This window comes from Primulina tabacum, chromosome 9 (assembly GCF_025594145.1).
Source record: "Primulina tabacum isolate GXHZ01 chromosome 9, ASM2559414v2, whole genome shotgun sequence".
Classification (NCBI taxonomy): domain Eukaryota; kingdom Viridiplantae; phylum Streptophyta; class Magnoliopsida; order Lamiales; family Gesneriaceae; genus Primulina; species Primulina tabacum.
In genome coordinates, this window is record NC_134558.1 from 30,411,510 (window position 1) to 30,430,473 (window position 18,964).

The window sequence follows — 18,964 nt, forward strand, 5'->3', positions numbered from 1 at the left end:
TTTGAGGACAAATTCTTTTTAAGAAGGGGAGGATGATGTGATCATGGTAGATCAAGCCCCCAAGGGAAGCATGGTATCCTTTAGAGTTGTCGGAGGGACCAATCACGAGGGAGCGAATGAAGAAATTCAAGGAAGCATTGAATAGGCTTGTAAAGAGCTTGCAAACATGGTTCCGAGCCTATGAGGATTCATGATGCATGAAAATGACCTTGGAGACCAAACAAGTGTTGTTAAGTGCGGAATAATATGGGTAGATCAGCGCTACAGTGCCCAGAATGCAGTGCCACAGCGCTAGGAGGACATCACCTAGCGCTACTTGGCCGAAATCTTGGCGCCTAGGCGCTACTCTGCCTAAAGCTCAGCGCCTAGGCGCTTCAGGATCAACACCGCGGTGCTTGGAACGCGGAAAAACTCGATTTTTACTTTATTTTATGCATTAAATAATTTGAGAACTTATTTTTTCATTTCTTTTGATTTTATATGTTTATTTGGACGATTTTTAAACAGAATTTAAATAATTATTGATTGAATAGAATCCTTGTTCTTGAGTTTTCTCTCAAAACAACAAAAATCTTCTTGCTTGTATCCAAAAATCAAACTTATCAAAGTTTATGCCTTGTGGCGTTTGTCGATCATTCTTGTGCGGATTGTCATATGCTTGTTATTTGAAGGTTCGTTTGAGTTTTCAGTTGATTTCATTGTGATTCTTTATGACTAAACCTCGTAGTTTAGGGGTGAAAATCACGTCATACTTGATTTAAAAGATCGGGACAACACAACACAACACAAATCCTTTTTTTACGTTTTGGAATTGAGGGCGCGGTTCGATTAATCGTGTTTGTTTTTCGTTCGAAGAGTAGAGAATTAATCGTGTTTGTTTTTCGTTCGATTAATTGAGGGCGCGGTTCGATTAATCGGTTCGATTAATCGTGTTTGTTTTTCGGTTCGATTAATCGTGTTTGTCATATATTCAACTTCAGTAGGTAATTTTGAAGAGTAGAGAAGGTTTCTTCCAAATCAGCGATATAATCTTTGAATGCTCTTGCCTTGACCATAATGTCATCCATGTATACTTCCATATCATGGCCAATTTTATCTCTAAAGACTTTGTCGATGAGTGTCACAACTTTGATTGTTGCACTCCCAAGAGCAGGTTGTCCACAAGCAGTATAATTCAGTGAGTCTGAATGTCATATCCACATGGAAGCTAAGGTAATTAGAAGGACAATATGATGTCATTTTGTTTTTTAAAAAAAATTTATTTTAGCCTTAAATGATGATTTTATATGATCAAAATTTTAAATCAAATAGTCGAGATTAGAGAATTCACTCTTAATATTTAAATACATTTATAATAAACAAACATAATTGAGATTCACTTGTAAAATGGTTCTAATATATTAAATAATCATTATTTATATTATTATTTTATATTATTCTCTTATTCATAAATTATATACATCAAAACTTATAAAATGTTGTCAAGTGTTTATAGAGCTATATATTTTTAAATACCAAATCAAGATAACCACTTTAAATGGTTGATAATATCAAACTGGCTTTTAAATGGTACCAAGAATTTAATATTATGATAATATTCATATATAATAAATCAAGGTAACCATTTTAAATCGTTGGTAATACCAAACTAATATTTAAGTGGTACCAATAATTTAGTATAACATATAGCATCAATAAATCAAAACTTCCACTTATAAGTAGGGTATAAAAATCTTTAATAAAAGATACTAAAAATAACATAAATAATAAATAAAGATTAAATAATATAACTAAAGATTATTATTTTATTATCATACCAAAAGCTTCACTTTTTCATCTCGAATTTGGAATATTAGCTACCTATGATAGAAAAGAAGAATTTAAAATATATACTTAACATGATAATTTTATTAAAGTGAAGAAATAAATAAAGAAAATTATGAGATCAAACTTTATTTCATAAAATAAGAGCTTTCCTTCGTCACAATACACTCTTATTTATATGTCGATTTGGGGAGACAAGAGAAAATAAAATATTTTTTTGTACATATAATTGGTACAATTTTTCTTCATGAATAACTCAAACATTTATTGCATCTTTCACTTCATTTTTGACAATCTTCCCATGTGATTTGATCCACATAAAACAAATGTATATATGGTCAAAATATTCAAACTTGGTAAAACTATAATTCTAATGACACCACTTTCACTTGTTGCTCAATTTGACCTTAATTGTGAAAAGAATTTTATCTCGTTTTTATCTTCAATATTGTGGGCATTAAATCATCTTTATACATGTTTAAGAATAATTTCATTCTCATTTTTCTAGCCAAAATTATTCTTGTTTTACCGAACACGTAAAAATAACAAAAATAATATAATTATTCAAAACATATATTTTTTTATACAAATGATTAAATATTTAAATATTTGAGCAGTGAAATTTTTTATTCATGACTAGATGGAAAGTGCTAAAATATTTGGGAGAAATATGTGTATTGTTGTGGATGTAAAAAAATTGAGACCGAGTTGGCGATATACTATTGGCTCTTCTTATGTGTTAGGTCGCTCTCCTCCCCCGATTGCAGTTGTGAAGTGCCGCCGTTTTATAAACTATCTTGCGCAATCGTGCCAATTACATTTATTAAATTAAAACCTGGAATAAACCCTAGCTTGGATTCAATTTTGCTTTTCACAATCTTACGGATATAATACTAGTTCTGGACAATCCGGATCGGCAATGGCGGTTCGGGCGACTATGACCCGGTTTCCAGCCGACCCGAGGGAGCAGGAGTGCGGCTTGCCGTGGGGCATCACGCTGATGCCGTTCGCCGCGAAGGATGAGAACGGGAACCCGCCGGTGTACGGGTCCGGCGGGGAGTTGTTACCGCGCTGCGAGAATTGCTGGGGCTATTACAATACCTACTGTGATCAGGATCAATGGTCATGGAGCTGCGTACTCTGCGGCACACTAAATGGGCTTTCAGCTCAGTCTATAGCTAGATACTCACTTCCGGACTCATGCCCAGAAAATATGTCGTCTTTTGTTGACCTCGATATACCACGTAATTACTGCATCATTCGTTTTGCAACTCTTTATTTCAGTTCATTTTATGTAATTTGAGCTGGTTACGAGTGTTGCTCAGTACAAATGAGGGTGCAATTTCATAGTGTTGGTTCTATATGCAGAGTTGATTGTTTTTTATTCCGTTAGGGTGAGGTGTGAATTGTTCTGGTGGACTCAGGAATCTGTTGTGCTGCTTGCTGGAAAGCAATTTTCATGGTTCTGTAGCATTGGTACATTTTGTCGTTTGAAAGCAGATGCAACGCTGCATATCTTTCCCATGAATAGTTGTTCAGCTTTATAGCTGATCACTTTAACTCCATTTTAATTCTTGTTTGCCACTAGGTTGTGTGGGATTGTATCATTTTATAACATGTTCATTAAGTGTCACTGTGTTGTCAGTCTGTTGCTCTGGCTTGATGAGATCTGATAAGGTACATATTGTTCTTTCAATATTGATCTAGCATAAACATGGTTTACATTATCAGAGTGTTTTATTACTTGTTTTTTGGACATATTTGGTGGTTTGAATCTATGGTACTTCTTGGTGTTCACTTGTGTGCTGCAATGTTATCTATTTGTAAAGGCATTGAATGATGTGGCAACAATTTGCATTGCTAGGGAAGACATTAGGTTGGCTCTAATATTTCTGTCATTGGAGAGAGCGTATTTCACATGCATAAATTGATTGACGTATTTGCTGATATAGTGTGTAAAGATTGGGATACAGTAATATATTAATGATATTATTGGAAAGAGCTGCATGAATATGCGCATGCTCACCTTGCATGTGGGGTTTCCGAGATTGATTGTTGAGATGACCCTACAACAGTAGCCATATATTAAGTCTTGTAATTGATCAACTTTTTATTGATTGTTTTATGGTGGCAGTGGAAGAATCAGAAGAAATGCAGCCAAGGCCAGTCTATGTTGCCGCAGTTGACCTCTCTTGTAAGATTTTGTTTTAAGTTGTGGTAATGTATAACTGCTCTAGGTTATTTCCTATTCATTATTTTTTGGTAACACTGAGATTCTACTCTCTTTGATATGGTTTGGAACTGAATGTGCGAAAGAGGATTTTCTTGTTGATTGCTTGAATGTACAGTAATGATGAGAGCAATTATGCTGATGGAAATTTATTTATGAAAACCATATGTTAGATCTGTCATAATTATGTGCTCATTTTTTGGCTAGAAGATAGAAGAGTTGGGAATATACCTACATTGTTATTGGAAGTTCTTTATATCCATTAATGTTAATTGAGTTTCATTGTAAATTTAAAAATGAATGGTGACAGAAATAAAATTGCACTTATCCAAGTGTATCAGTTCGGTTGTTACAGAACATGAATCTGACATATATAAACTCCTTTCGAATGTCCATCTTTGATTAGCTGACGATTGTTGTTCCCTTCTTCTTGGTAATCTTACCTTTTCCAGCTATTCCATATGGGGATGAATCTAGGACAAATATGATGTTATATTTGGGACTTTGCTATTGGAGCTCTTTGCCCATCTATTGAATCTTATTCTAGAAATTCCTATTCATTGGGAACAAGTTTTGGCTTCAAAGCTAGTCATTTAGGTAGGGATGTAAACGAGCTGAGTTGAGACTATTCGGCTTGAGTTCGGCTCATTTAAGATTTATATAGGTTGAGCTCGATTCAAGCTTTTATCATGAGGTTCGAGCTCGACTCATTTTGAAATTATTAAGCTTGCGAATAGCTCGTTCGTTAAAAGCTCGTTTATCATGTTTAACGAGTCCGATTCTAGCTCGGCTTGAGTTTGATTCGTAAGAGAATTCGAGCTCGAGTTCGAGCTCGATTCGAAATTTTCAAGCTCGAATTTGAGCTTTTTCGGCCATTGCTAGGTTTACCAGCTCGAAAACAAAAACTCCATTTTAAGCTCGATTTTGGTTCTGAAATATAGATCCAGAATAATTATAAAAGCACAATTACATAGAAATACGATGATATACTACCAATTAACAATAAATCTGTTAAACAATCGGACAGCCCATAATAAAAAGAGAATTTTCAAGCATGTTTTCCTCCAAATCTGTCAAAAAATTCGTTAACAAACTGTTGGATGCTCTGAAATCATGTAAATTGCGAAGCAAAGATCGGTGAAATCGCTGGTGAGGAACGTGAATTTTAGCTTTGACCTATGATAATCAGCAGAGAGCACACCAAGCAATGAAGAGATGTTTGGAACTCTAAAGGAGAAGTGGCGGAGAACAATGTAAAAGGCCATGAGAGAGGCCGCGTGAACAGAGAAGAAGAAGCGTCGCTCACTCTTTGGGGTTTAGAGTTTTAAAACGTTAGTGAGATTGAGATGATAATGCTGGGCCTGAGCTAGTTAAGTATTCTTAAAAATATATTTATTATATTATATAATAGCAACATAAAATATTAAATAGAAGTTCACAAGCTGTTCACGAACTATTGATCAAAATAATTTTGGCTTGAATTCGCTAAAAAAAAGTTCGAACATGTTCGACTTCGGCTTGAATTCGATAATTTCATTTTGTTTTTAGTATTTAACAATTTATATTAGATAATTTAATTTAAATTACCAAAATAATAATTCATTGTAAATGATTCTAATTCTTTTTATATATTTTAAATTAAATTGTTATTTCATTCATAAATAAAAATATAAGTATGATCCCAGTAGTTATTTTCAATACATTAATAGGTTTCATTTAGATAATTTCATTTATTAAAAGTTTAAAATATCATTCATTATATATAGTTCTATTCTTTTTAGATGTTTTAAATTGAATTGTTATTGTAGGAGCAAGCGTTTGCCGCTCTACCAAAACTATAACTGGTGGTAACATTATTTTAAATCGCAATAGAAGCTTAACCACGACGTTTCGATCGCTCTACCAAGCAAGGACAATTATTGCACTCAAACAATCTCCTTCCCAGTAATTGCACTCTTTGTAATCAATGAAAATCAAACACATGACTTTGACTCTGGTAACAATTGTAGGACTGAGTGCTTGTCACTTTACCAAAACCTATATTTTGTAGTAATTGTGCAAATCAAATATTTAAACCACAACAATAGCTCAAGTGCTACATTTCTATTGCTCTACCCAGTAGGGATAATTATTGCACTCCGAAAGTTATTTCATTGCATTATAAAAGTTAGCGATTGAATCATCATTCATTAGACATATTAAACACAGAACTATATTCATGTTATCATAAAATTCATTTCTTACCTTTGTTCTGTTTTAATCATTCCAATCATGATGTAATAATATTCATTTTATTAAAAAAGAGTGAATTCTTTCTAATTTTTAATCATAATAAGTTCAATATCATTAGCTTAAAATATTTAGTAATGTCGAATGACATATCAATTTAGCATATAAAATGTTTAATTAACCATCATAATATACCATCCTAGAATTTAGATTTTAGTTCTTTTATCAATATAAATTAAATATACTTTATTTAAAATATTATATTCTAAAATATCTTAGTTTTAGCAAATTTATCTATTTAAAGCTATTTATTGTAAATGGTTCATAAATCATACTAAAATTTAGTTTTACAATTTATTTGATTAATGATAAGTCTAATTTTATTATTTTAAACCTATAAAGTTATATTATTATTCTATGAATTCTCCTGATTATATATAATTATGTAATTAATTTTTCTAGATATGTCAATGCGATAATTCCATTATAAGATTTTATTATATTTTATTTCTTTATTTTGTTAGTTTTTGAAAGAATGTTTCGACATAATATATACAAGTTTACTTAAATTGCAATCGTCTTAATATTACAAGTTCATGTTATTTTAATGTGTTCAGTCCTTTTAAATGAATTATCTGGTATGTTTTTGTTGAGTTTTATTTATTGATTATGCTAGTAATTATAATAATTTGTGAATTCACTCAAGCACATGGCTTAGTGGTGTAAATTTTGGGTTGAACAATATAATAAGTTGGTGAATTTCTGTTATGTTATTTTATTTTTTGTGTTTTAAAGAGCTTTTTAGTATAATGATCTGCAAATTAAATTAAAAAATGTAGTTTAGCTAAATAGCGTAAATTCATCTTTTTTTAACAAGATCTTGTGTTCAAATCATTCCAAATACATTAGTGCTATTATTTTTATTCGTCAACTCAACAAATGAGTAGAGCTTGAGTTTGAAAGCCATATAAATTAGCACATTCACGAATATGTAGACGAGCCAAGCTCGAATAAGATAAACGATCCGAAATCGCGAGCCGAATATCCTTAAGTTCAAGCGTGGCTTGATAATACTAACGAACTATCTCGAAAGAGCTTTTTACGGAGCCGAGCTCCAAATAACTCATGAGCGGTTTGGCTCGTTTACATTCCTAATCATAGGGCTTAAATGACTAGTCATTTCGTCGTGGGACCTAATTTTGGGACAAATCCCGAATCCATGAAATGTGATATCGGTGCTAGAAGTGAAAGTAAAGTGCTTGTGTTTTTAACTTAATCCATGAACCGCTAACCAACTATTTGCCTCTTCTAATTCACTGAATTGTGTAAAATTTGCAGCGTCTGAAGAATTTTTGGAACTTACTAAAAGTGCCCTCTTAGCGGCATTGGAAGGTGTGTCATCTTATTGCATGTATGAGCTATAATAGTAAGTAGATATTCTGATATATCTGGTTTTTTTTTACAGCTCTAGCACCTGAATCGCTTTTTGGTCTTGCAACGTTCAGCCATAAAATAGGCTTATATGATGTTCAGGGTCCCATACCAGTGGTGAAGAATGTATTTATTCACCCTGATTCTCATGTTGGTCTCGCAATGGAACTTGAAGATGTCATGCCATTATTTTCATTTTTGGCTCCTGTATGTTAGCTGATATTTCCATGCAATGAAACTTTCTCTTTGTTTATAATGGTTATTTAGTGTTGGCTTTATATTGTTAGTTCTTTTACTTGCAGCTCAAAATTTTGATGCGATAAGCCGATGTTCAATTAACGTTGTTGTAGGTTGACGCGTGCAAGGATCGTATTGCATCTGCTCTTGAAACTCTAAAACCGACTACTTCATGGGAACGGACAACAGCTGCGGGTCAAGTAGTAGATGGGGTGTTACTTGGTGGGCGAGGTTTTGGAGTAGCAATGGAAGCTCTCCTGAAATATCTTGGATCGGAATATGGAAATACCTATGCACTAGGTACCATGGCAATGTAGATTCTTTTGAATCTCTTTGTATAGTCACAAATTGGCTAGTTTTCTTATTGATGAATGTCTCTCAATTGAGAAGTTTTATATCATATCTTATCTGTCTGAGCAGCTAAAAGATTCGCTAATATTTTCATTTTGTTTGTTTCACTAAATTGAAGAGCAGCCAGAGTTTTTGCCTTTCTATCTGGCCCTCCAGATTTTGGTCTTGGCCAGCTAGACACAAGACGCTATGGTGAGCAATATGCTAGCAAAGGAGAAGACGCAGATCGTGCTCTCCTCCCAGAGCAGACTCCATTTTATAAGGATTTGGTACTTATTGTGATCTAATGGACATATTTTGTTGCCAAGTTTGTTGGAAATTAATTGTTGACGTATATCAAACAGGCTGCTGTTGCTGTTCAAGCTGGCATTTGCGTGGATCTATTTGCTGTGACGAATGAGTACACTGATTTGGCATCTTTGAAATTTCTTAGTATTGACAGTGGAGGCTCTTTATTTTTATATTCAAATACCGATGATTCAACACTTCCTCAGGACATGTGAGTGTTGAAAACCTACTTCAAGAATGATTTTGCAACTTGGGAAGGGTATAATAAGTACGTTTTTGTCCAAATACTTGGTCGATGCACCAGATTTTTTTGGTACAAAATGAACTAAATCCTTGTATTTACCTGTTCTAGATTTAAGGTATTTTCTTATTCACCTTCTTTGTCAACTCATATTATCTTCATGATCTGATTGCAGGTACCGTATGTTAAGTCGTCCATATGCGTTCAATTGTGTTATGCGCTTAAGGACATCTTCTGAATTTAAGCTTGGCCATTTGGTAAGTCTGAATCTTTCGACTTTTATTTCTTTTCCTACACTTAGATATTAATCCTTGCAATTTTATGCTGCAGTATGGGCATTTCTTTCCTGATCCACGGTATGAAAACGTTCAGCATGTTATTTGCTGTGACTCATTTGCCACATATGCATATGATTTTGATTTTGTGAATGACAGTGGATTCCCCAGGTAAAAGAAATACTTTATTCTTTTGTCCTGTTCATTATTCCTCTGGTATAGTGATTTTGGATGTGTTTGGAACAATCAAAGCCAGCTGATTATTCCTTAGTTCTTTAAAACAATGCCGCAATAGAGTGCAGCATTGATTTTTTTCCCCGATGAATGATTCATTTTCAAATGATAGTAAATGCCTGATAGATTATTTTGCTTAAGAGTACGATTTGACTAGCAAACAACGGTACCGAGAACCAAAAAATGAGACAGTAACAATCCAGAAACAGCACATTATCCAGTCTCTCTCATCATGAACATGTTACTAGTGTTCTGAAGAAAATCCCTTTACCCACTTTGGATAAGCTTGAGTTGTTGCAATGTGTGTTTTTCTACTGAAACCTAGGTTTCGTTTTTTGTATTCCCACGTTTAGATGGATGGCAGTTTGGTAAGATAGACAGTCATCCTTAGAGTAACCATTCTATTATCATTGGTATGTATAGATGAAGAAGATGCTCACCATGTAGTTCTGATTGGTGAAGGTGGAGAGGAGTTAGAGTGGAATGCCAAGGGAATTTTACCTACATTTTATCAATCATAAATGGAGCATGTGCCTCTATGATCTGTGGCACGCATTATTCTAGCAATTGTGTGAGTTTCAGGAGAAAGGGAAGGCTCATGAAAAAGCCTTGAAATGTCTAGACTCTTGTCACTATACCAATCCCCACCCACCGCGTCCTTTCCCGAACACTGAAACAAGAAAAACCTTTCTAAAGTTTTTATGACATTTTATCGTGCCATAGATGCTAGCATGTGCTAACTTTGGACCATATAAAATGATGTTTTTCTTGGAATGGATGGAAAACTGTAATTGGTTCCTCAATTTTATTGTGTCAAGTTTCTTCTTTGTTTTCTTTTTTCTTTTATTTTCTATTTTTAAAAAAGTGTGATGCAAATAGATTAGTGCGTATTTTTGCCTGCAGACACAGCCAAGAAATGCCTACATTGCAGATTGCATTTCAATACTCTGTTGTTGTGCCCCCCATTGAAAAGTCAATTTCAGGTTCAAGCCCTACAAGTAGGTATGCTTCTGTTGATGCATTTTATTAGTTTGTACATTTATATTAAAGTGCATTTGAGTTGTCTAATCATGATACAGTCCTTTATATACCTGCTTATTCACGAGTTTGGCGTTAAAATTCTAACTTCACAAAATAGAAGCCAAATTTGATCCTTATGTTAGCTGTATTCAACTTCTTATTAAACTAAATTATTAGGTATGTGTTCCCATTGCAGCAACGCAGAAAATGTAACTTTGAACCAATCCCTACAAAAAAGCAGGACGTTTGTAAGCATCACACGGGTGTGCATGATTTTGCATGATGCTCCGCTCGCACCATTGTGAAACAATGCCTATAACTGGGAAAGAGTATCAAAATGTTATATAAAACAATCAAATTATAATTTTGAATTAGCATTACTTGACTCCCAGATAAAAATAATTAGCCCAAAACTAAATTCAGAAACACAGAAAATTGCGAAGAATTTAAAAAGACAGAATCAAGGAGCTTTGGGCTATTCTGTTTCTGGATCCACCATCTCTGCTCGTTTGAGTGAAATCTTCTCTCCAAACTTCTGTTCTTAGGTACAGAAGTGTAACCGTAAAAAATCAAATGATGAGAAACATTCATATGGCCTGAAATCATTCTGTTGATTAAAAAAAAGTTAATGTACCTAGAGGTGCTTGACCAGCTAGAAACAAGAAAATAAATTGTATCACCATATGGCTCAGGGCACATGGTCATGTACTTTTCATATATTATCATCTTCTGTGCCACCCCAGAACGAGTAGTACAACGTAACAAAATTAACAAATACTTGAGTAAATTGTGAGTATTACTGGACTACACAAGCTGAATATTTGTTTTGATCCAAGTTTATGGCTTAAGAAACTAACTTGAAGAGTTCAGCAATTTCTATCTTTGAATTAGAAATGTGCTAAAGCTTTCTGAGAAATCAAATGAAATTTCAATTATTTTTGGGTCAGGAGTTTTGAAGTTGATCTGATGTAATTGCAATTGCTAGGACAATTTCCGTTATCCCTACTGTAGCTAAACTTGCACCTTCTGTCTGTGGAGAATTGTGCAAATCTTACACTTCTTACACCTCCATTTCTTTAGTTCAAGTTTGAACATTTTAAATGTGTACAGAGCTAAATATTCCCTGAAAAGGAGACTGAGAATCAGAACCATACAATTTGGAACAGCACGGAACATCAACGAGATTTATGATAGTGTTGATCCTGAAGTTGTTCTTTCTATCCTTGTTCACGAGGTAAAATTCTGCTTCTAAAAACTCTTCTTTGCATCAAGCAAGTTTGATTTTGTTTTGGCAAGTTTACTTCTGTTCTTTTAGCTTTTGTGTTTACTGTCAGTTGGTCCTATCATTTTTATCCGGCATAACTATTCTCAGGTGATTTTGGCCTCTTTGGAGCAAGGAGTTCGAGAGGGCCGGAGTTCACTTCAAGAGTGGCTTGTAAATCTTACAGCTCAGTACGATGATACTTGCAAGATTTCTGAATACCCGAGAGGAAGTATGACGATCGCTAATGTTGACATTGCGTTCACCCAATGCCCTCAGCTGCAACCTTTACCCCGCTTAGTCTTTGCCTTGCTAAGGAACCCACTTCTTCGCCTTCATGAAGAAGGAGTTCATCCAGACTACAGAATATATCTCCAGTGTCTGTTCAGTGTCATTGAACCTTCGTCACTTAGCCGTGCTATATATCCGCTGTTGACATCGTATGAAACTCCAGATAAACAAGCGTTTCCTCGCCATTCCTTGAGTCGTGCAGCACTCGTAACAAGTGGCAGCCCAATATTTTTCCTCGATGCATTCACAACTCTCGTAGTATTTTATTCAACCACAGCTGACCCCGCAATTGCTTTTCCTCCACCTCAGGACTGTAAGTCATCTCATTCATCACTTTACCATCGGTACACTAAGAGCGCGATGCCCTCACTCGACTTTAAAAGTCAAATTTTTGTGTGTAATTTTTTGAAGATCTAACTTTTAATGTTCCCAATATGGTAACCATCCCCGAAATCTAGTTTCTGCCCGGCTTTTCAACATGTGAAAACCGGGATTTCGTGGTGCTCACTAACAATTTTACTACTCTCTAACACAGGCTTGTTAAGAACCACGATCAACAAGCTAAAGCAAGAGAGGAGCATAACTCCTAAGCTCATTTTTATCAGGGGAGGGCAGGACGATGCGACGGTGTTCGAGAACTATCTTATAGAGGAGCAAGATGTTGAGGGAAGTGGCTTCACGAGTGTACTGGGCTTTGTTTCTTTTCTTGATGAGATAAGTCATAGTGTATTAGTTTACAAAAAGCAATAGATGCTATATATACCTTTGGTCATGTGTTTGAAGCTCTTTTGTTTCCTTCACGGAAAGGATTTTTATCGTTCGAGAAATGATTTTGTATGGACAATCGGATCGGATTCAAAAGTTTTGAATGTAATTTGTTAAAAATATTGTTTAGAAGGCTGTTTGATATTGCTTCAACTCACTTCCAAGACGATGGTATTTTAGAATTTTATATTGCTCGTGAAAGTGGAAAACACAAATTCAGCAAATATTATAGTTATTTAAAAACGTAGGCATCAGAAAATTTTAATCTCAAATAATTTTATATGACTCCACTTGACTAGAATTTGTAATCAATCATTATTATCTTAAAAATATAACAAAAAAAAAAAAAGGATATGAAAAGGACTTAAAATCCATGTACCCCTTTTAAAAAAATAAAAATAAACATCAATCTATGTATCATACTATCTTATTAGAAAAAAATTATATATATAAATAAAATCTAAAAACTTGTTAAAACTTAGAAAAGTTAAAATTTTATTTTTAATTTCAACTTTTTTAACAAGAGTTTTTTTAAAAAAAAATTGATTGGACATGCACTCGAGACCAATAATTTTAGAAAATAAACACGCAATTTGAGTGGATTTTTTTGAATAATATGAAATTATTTATTCTTTTAATCTGTCCATCCAAACATTTCCTCAGAAACTGAGTTATGTTTGATACGAGACTCACACCACATAGTTTTATAAAATAAAAACAATGAAACACGTCTTTATTTTCCTAAGACTTAAAAATCAAGCAACATATGGAATACAAAAAAAGATTCAAACCATAAGAATATGGTACCTTTGATGAACCCCAAAGGACAAGCTCAAAATCTAATCAAGCCCAGAAAAAATAATAAAGACAATGTGTACTAAGTGCAAAGTGTTTTAACAGATCAGGACATACAGATAGGTAGAGATCGGTGGGAGAAAAAAAAAAAGAATCGACGGAAAACGAAGAAGAGCTCAATCGCTCAACAACACAATTTCTAGAAATTCTCTGCAAAATATCTAGTTTTCATCTTCAAGCAATTTATCTTTTTAGTCTAACTACGTGCGATGCACGTAAATAACAATTATATGATAAAAATAAAAAATTTGATTTAAACTATTTATTTTCAATTCTTAGTTAAAAAACCAAAAAATATGTTAGTATTAAACTTCATATTATTATATTATTATATACTTATCATGTTATTATATTTATTGTATATATAATTAATTTTTTCATACTTCTTATTGTGATACTATAATTTATTACTTAAATTAGAAAATGCACTAAAAATATTATTACAAATTTGCATTAAAACAATAAAATATGATGTAGAGAGAAAATTAAAAATATAAAACATTTAAAGTTAGTATAATGATGAATTATTTGAGAAACTTAATTACGAATTACATTTTATTTCTAAAATGATATAAATTAGTATAATCAATGTAATTGTAGTGATAATTCATTACCAATTTGTTAGAATTTCACACACACACACACACACACACACACACACACACACACATATATATATATATATATCCTTATTGAGTATTTGGATTTTTATTAATAAGGAGAACATTTGTGTCTTTTCAAAATTGGATTTGATTGGAAAATAAATCAATAATTCACACTTTTTAAAAATCTATATATATACTTTATAATGAGTCATTTCATTATGAATATAACTCAACTTTATTTCTCTCACGCTCATTTACAATTGGAAAAATCCACACATTTATATTTATATAGAATGAAATAATTTTTTAAATTAAATGAAATATAATATAATTTAAATATTATAACGAAAAAAATATAAGGGTAGAAGGTAAAAAAGACAAAACCATAACCATAAAATGTGGTTAATTAGTATTAACTATTAATTTTCCAGATTTTTACAAGTTTATTGTAATTTCCATCATTGCATATTTCTAGTGATTTATAATAATAAAATCGTATTGATAGTTTGTTTTCTTCAATTTTTAATGTCGTTTCAATTAATTTCCTTTATTTTTGTGCATATTAATTTAAGATATTAGAACTAACGATCAAATTTATGATTTACAATAGTTAGAAGTTAGATTTTTATTATTTTCACACAAATTGGTACTTGTAGCACCTGACACACGCAACTCAAGAAATTGTGCAAACAAAATTGACACACCTAGTGGGATCGGAGATATGCCGTCAAAGACGAGAAAATTCTGAAGGAGTGGAAGTTCCACCAAACCTTGAAGAAGATATAATTGAAGAAAGTGCACAGAAAGTTTATGTTCAAGACATAGTTAAATAGATTGAAGGACAATATCATGGTCATGGTACATTCAAGGGAATGAAGAAGCCTCAAACCAAATAAAAAAAATAGAAGTGTCAAAGATTCTGGCCGATGGTATTCTAGCCTACATGAAAGCAGTGGTGAAGCAAACAACGATCAAATCTGTGAAGGCAAGTTGGGGGAGCAACTACCCCAATGAGATTGAAAAAGGACCAAAGAATGGCAAGGCAGGTGGCACTTAACACTCCACGATCATGACGACATATACATACTACCTCACACAAATGAAGAAGTTATTGTGAAAAAGAAATTCATTCATCAAAGAATACCAAAAAGCGAGTGGCAAAGAAGTTAATCACGAGAGTAACAATAGCAAGGATATGAGAAAAGGTATAGGGTGTTCTAAGACATGTAACATCAATTGTTCAATCTCATTGCTATCTGCTAATGACAAAGAAGTGAATCAAGGGAGTGACCAACCCAAGAATCCAGAAAAAAGGTTCAAGAAGTTCAAAGGCAGGTGATCTTCATTGCCCTGAAATTATATTCCTCAATCAGGAGAAATGGTTCAAAGTACCACAGAGAAGGGGTGAGGTGCTTGATGAAACGAATCAATCAACTGTGCAAGAGAACATCAATAAAAACGCAGAGCTCACGATGAATTATATGCATGTGAGGACCAACCCTCTATACCAACATGAAGAATTTGAAGATGAGATCGTGTGTGGCTTCTTAGGAGTATATAATGTTGTCAACTCTGGGGGCACAACCATTCAAGGAGGAGTTGAAAGAAAAATATCTCTCCTATGTGAATTTGAGTGTCATAAATTTACATGCATTGATCATCCGAGAGATATCTATATTGCGTGGAATTCCAGTGTCTATTATTTCAGACAGAGATCCGAGGTTCACATGATCTCTCTGGAAGATTCTGCATTCGGCTATGAGAACGAAGTTGTTGTTCAGTACAACGTTTTATCCTCAGACCGATGGTCAGTCCGAAAGGACGATTCAGATTCTGGAGGATCTACTCAGAGCTTGTGTGATCGATTTCTAGGATAGCTGGGAATCCAGGTTACCTCTAGTGGAGTTCATCTATAAAAATAGTTATCAGTCGTCTATAGGTATGGCTCCTTACGAGGCACTTTATGGGATGAAATGCAGATCACCGATACATTGTGCTGAGGTTTGTAAAAGAGGAGAGTTAGGGCCGGACTTGGTCAAACATACAACAGATCTAGTAGTCAAAATCCAAGATAGAATGAAGACTGCTCAAAGTCGCTAGAAAAGCTATGTGGATAAGTGATGAAAGGAACTAGAGTTTGCAGTGGGTGACCACGTGCTTGTGAAAGTATCACCTATGAAGGGTGCTATGAGATTTGGCAAGAAAGACAAACTCAGTTCGAGGTTCATAGAATCGTTTGAGGTTCTGGAGAAGATTGGAACATTAGCTTATAGAGTGGCTTTGCTACCGATTCTGGTTGGAGTGCATAATGTGTTTTATATCTCGATGCTGCGAAAGTACGTGTCGAATCTTCACATGTGGTGAATTATGAGCCTTTGCAGTTAACACCGAATATGTCTTACGAGGAAAGTCCTACACAGATTCTGGATAGGCAAGAGAGAAGGCTCCGGAACAAAGTTATTCAAATGATCAAAGTCAAGTGGCTAAATCATTCGGAGGAGGAAGCTACTTGGGAAACTGAGACTGACATGAGGAGTAGTTACTCAAGTTATTCGGTATGTCTTAGTTTCGAGGACACAATTACATTTAAAGGAGGGAGGAATTGTAAGGTCCAATATGCGATGACATAATCCAACTGTACTGCAAATATAAGAAAAATAAAAAATACATAATTAAATTATTGTAATTGCATTAATTAAAAGTAGTAGACATGTTTACATGTTAAAAATATGAATTTCTATTAGAATGCATAAATCAGTGTTTTCAAGGGTTATACGAGGTTTGACCGAGGAACGGAGACCGGTGACTGTCAAAAGAAAAATATTTTTATTAAATAATTATTTTTAATTATTTAATATATGGTATAATTAATGCGTAAATTTTGAAAATAATGTATTTTGAGATACTTTATATGTCGAGTCATATTTTAAACTGATAATCGATTTTCAACTAAAACAAGGACTTTTTGGAGACTCGGATAATAGTTTCTAAAATTTTCTTAAACGAGATATTTTTCCTACACACTAAGTGACCCTATTATACTAGGACTATTGGGCCTAAATGTCTACCTAAGTATTTATATCAAAAGCCTCGACTCCCAAGCCTATTTTTCCCACAAATCTCACGTTAAAAATAAAATAAACTAGGGCTCTCTTCTCTAGCATCAGCCGCACACACACTCACGTCCAGAGGCTGTCTCATGCTAGTTTTGAAGGGAAAAATCACAGGAAAATGTTCCACGTCCCTCCGGCAACACTCCTACGTGTCTAGACTCGATTATTCGTGCTTGAATCAAGCAAAGACACGCTTAACACCTTCATTTTCTCATCATTCAAGCCGTATTATGTGTGAATATATATTCTTGCATGAAAAATCTGATATCATGATATTAGTTTCGTTTTTATGGTTGAAGCATGGAAAATCTTGGATTTCTTGATATATGACTCACGTCCTTGATGTTGAAAAAAGGGCTGCCAAGTTACGGATGGTATGGGCATGATTTGAGGCTATCTAGGAGTCCTAGATGGGGTTGGACATGTCTGGTAAAGAGAGGAGAAAGATCCGAACGAAATCATGGGATTTTCAAGTGTTAGGGTTCGACCTTGGTTCTTCGAGGGTGCAGACTGTGTGATGTGGTTGGGTTGCATCCAGAAGACCTAGGAGGGTTGTGTCGTAGTCCTAGACGGGTTGAGTCATGCCTGGTTTGTGGGCAAGGGATAGAACGAAGTAGCTTGGTCGCGCGATCACCATATGCACATGGTTTTGGAATTTGGTGCATGGCTCAGTGCAAGGACTGTACATAGGTCTTAGGCTAAGTCGCGATGGTCCAGAGGGGTCATGGGGTGGTCTAGTCATAGGCTGGTATGGGCTGGTTCATGGCTAGGCTTGGTTTGGATCGATATCACCCCATGATCGATGGGTGTTTCTTGAGGGCCAAGGGTTTCCTACGTTCCAGAGATTGCAGCAGGTTTAGGGACGTTTCAAATAATGTATCTATTGTTAGAGTAGGTGCCCAGCAAGCCAACTTGTGGCTAGGGTTTTATTGACTCTAATGTACAACAATCTTTATTTTAATAATATTTAATTGATTTTAATCATATTATGACATTTACTTTATCTGAATACCCATGCAAGCTGCATAGATAAAGTCCTTGAATATACAATAAGTACCATGAGGTCTGCCTTTCAACGTAAGATCATGAAACTCATTAGGAAGAGTCTGTATATTCTAAATCGGTTCCTAGTTGATTCAGCCGCCTAAAATAAGGATAAAGGTCGCTCGAGCTTGAGACTAGCATCTGTGATGAAAACGTAATGTTTCATTGACAAGGGCATGGATAGGTCCATTCATACAGATGGGTGATCATATGATGATGCACTGAACAACCCTCCCTCGGACTTTCCAAGTGGTTATCACTTATCGAGTGGAATAGTTCATGGTTATGGTTGTACACCATTAATCCTTTGACCCGGGACAATAGGGAGGCTCTGCGTATTAGCATGCACTTTGACTCGTTTATCAATTCCACTGAGGGTCATAAGGTGGCGATGTTGGGTGTAGTTTCGAAATACATAGGAGCCAAAATATATTGTAGTTGGGAATTCACCGATCACTTACGAGTGAAGATATCATATGTAATCTGATAAGTTAATAGTGCAAGAAGTCTCTGGCCAGAGAAATAAATGTGTTTTAGGGAAGGTGGTTCTCTAGTTGCACAACTGATGCTATTATTACTCAGAAATACATCACATTGTTATCGAATTAATTAGCAACTCTCGATATATCAATGGTTGCAGATTCGATCGGGATATACTTGGTTGAAGGGA

At 34.4% G+C, this 18,964-nt stretch overlaps 1 protein-coding gene across 1 annotated transcript; it reads left to right on the forward strand.

Moving 5' to 3' along the window:
- Window positions 1-2,588: 2,588 nt before the first annotated feature.
- On the forward strand, window positions 2,589-12,809 carry LOC142555161 (protein transport protein SEC23 D). Its single transcript, XM_075665874.1, has 13 exons — window positions 2,589-3,068; window positions 3,959-4,018; window positions 7,622-7,675; window positions 7,749-7,921; window positions 8,065-8,251; window positions 8,426-8,571; window positions 8,647-8,801; window positions 9,007-9,088; window positions 9,162-9,277; window positions 10,244-10,342; window positions 11,471-11,594; window positions 11,733-12,225; window positions 12,448-12,809. The coding sequence occupies exons 1-13, from the start codon at window positions 2,744-2,746 to the stop codon at window positions 12,660-12,662; spliced, it is 2,229 nt and encodes a 742-aa protein (XP_075521989.1). The 5' UTR covers window positions 2,589-2,743; the 3' UTR covers window positions 12,663-12,809.
- Window positions 12,810-18,964: the final 6,155 nt, after the last annotated feature.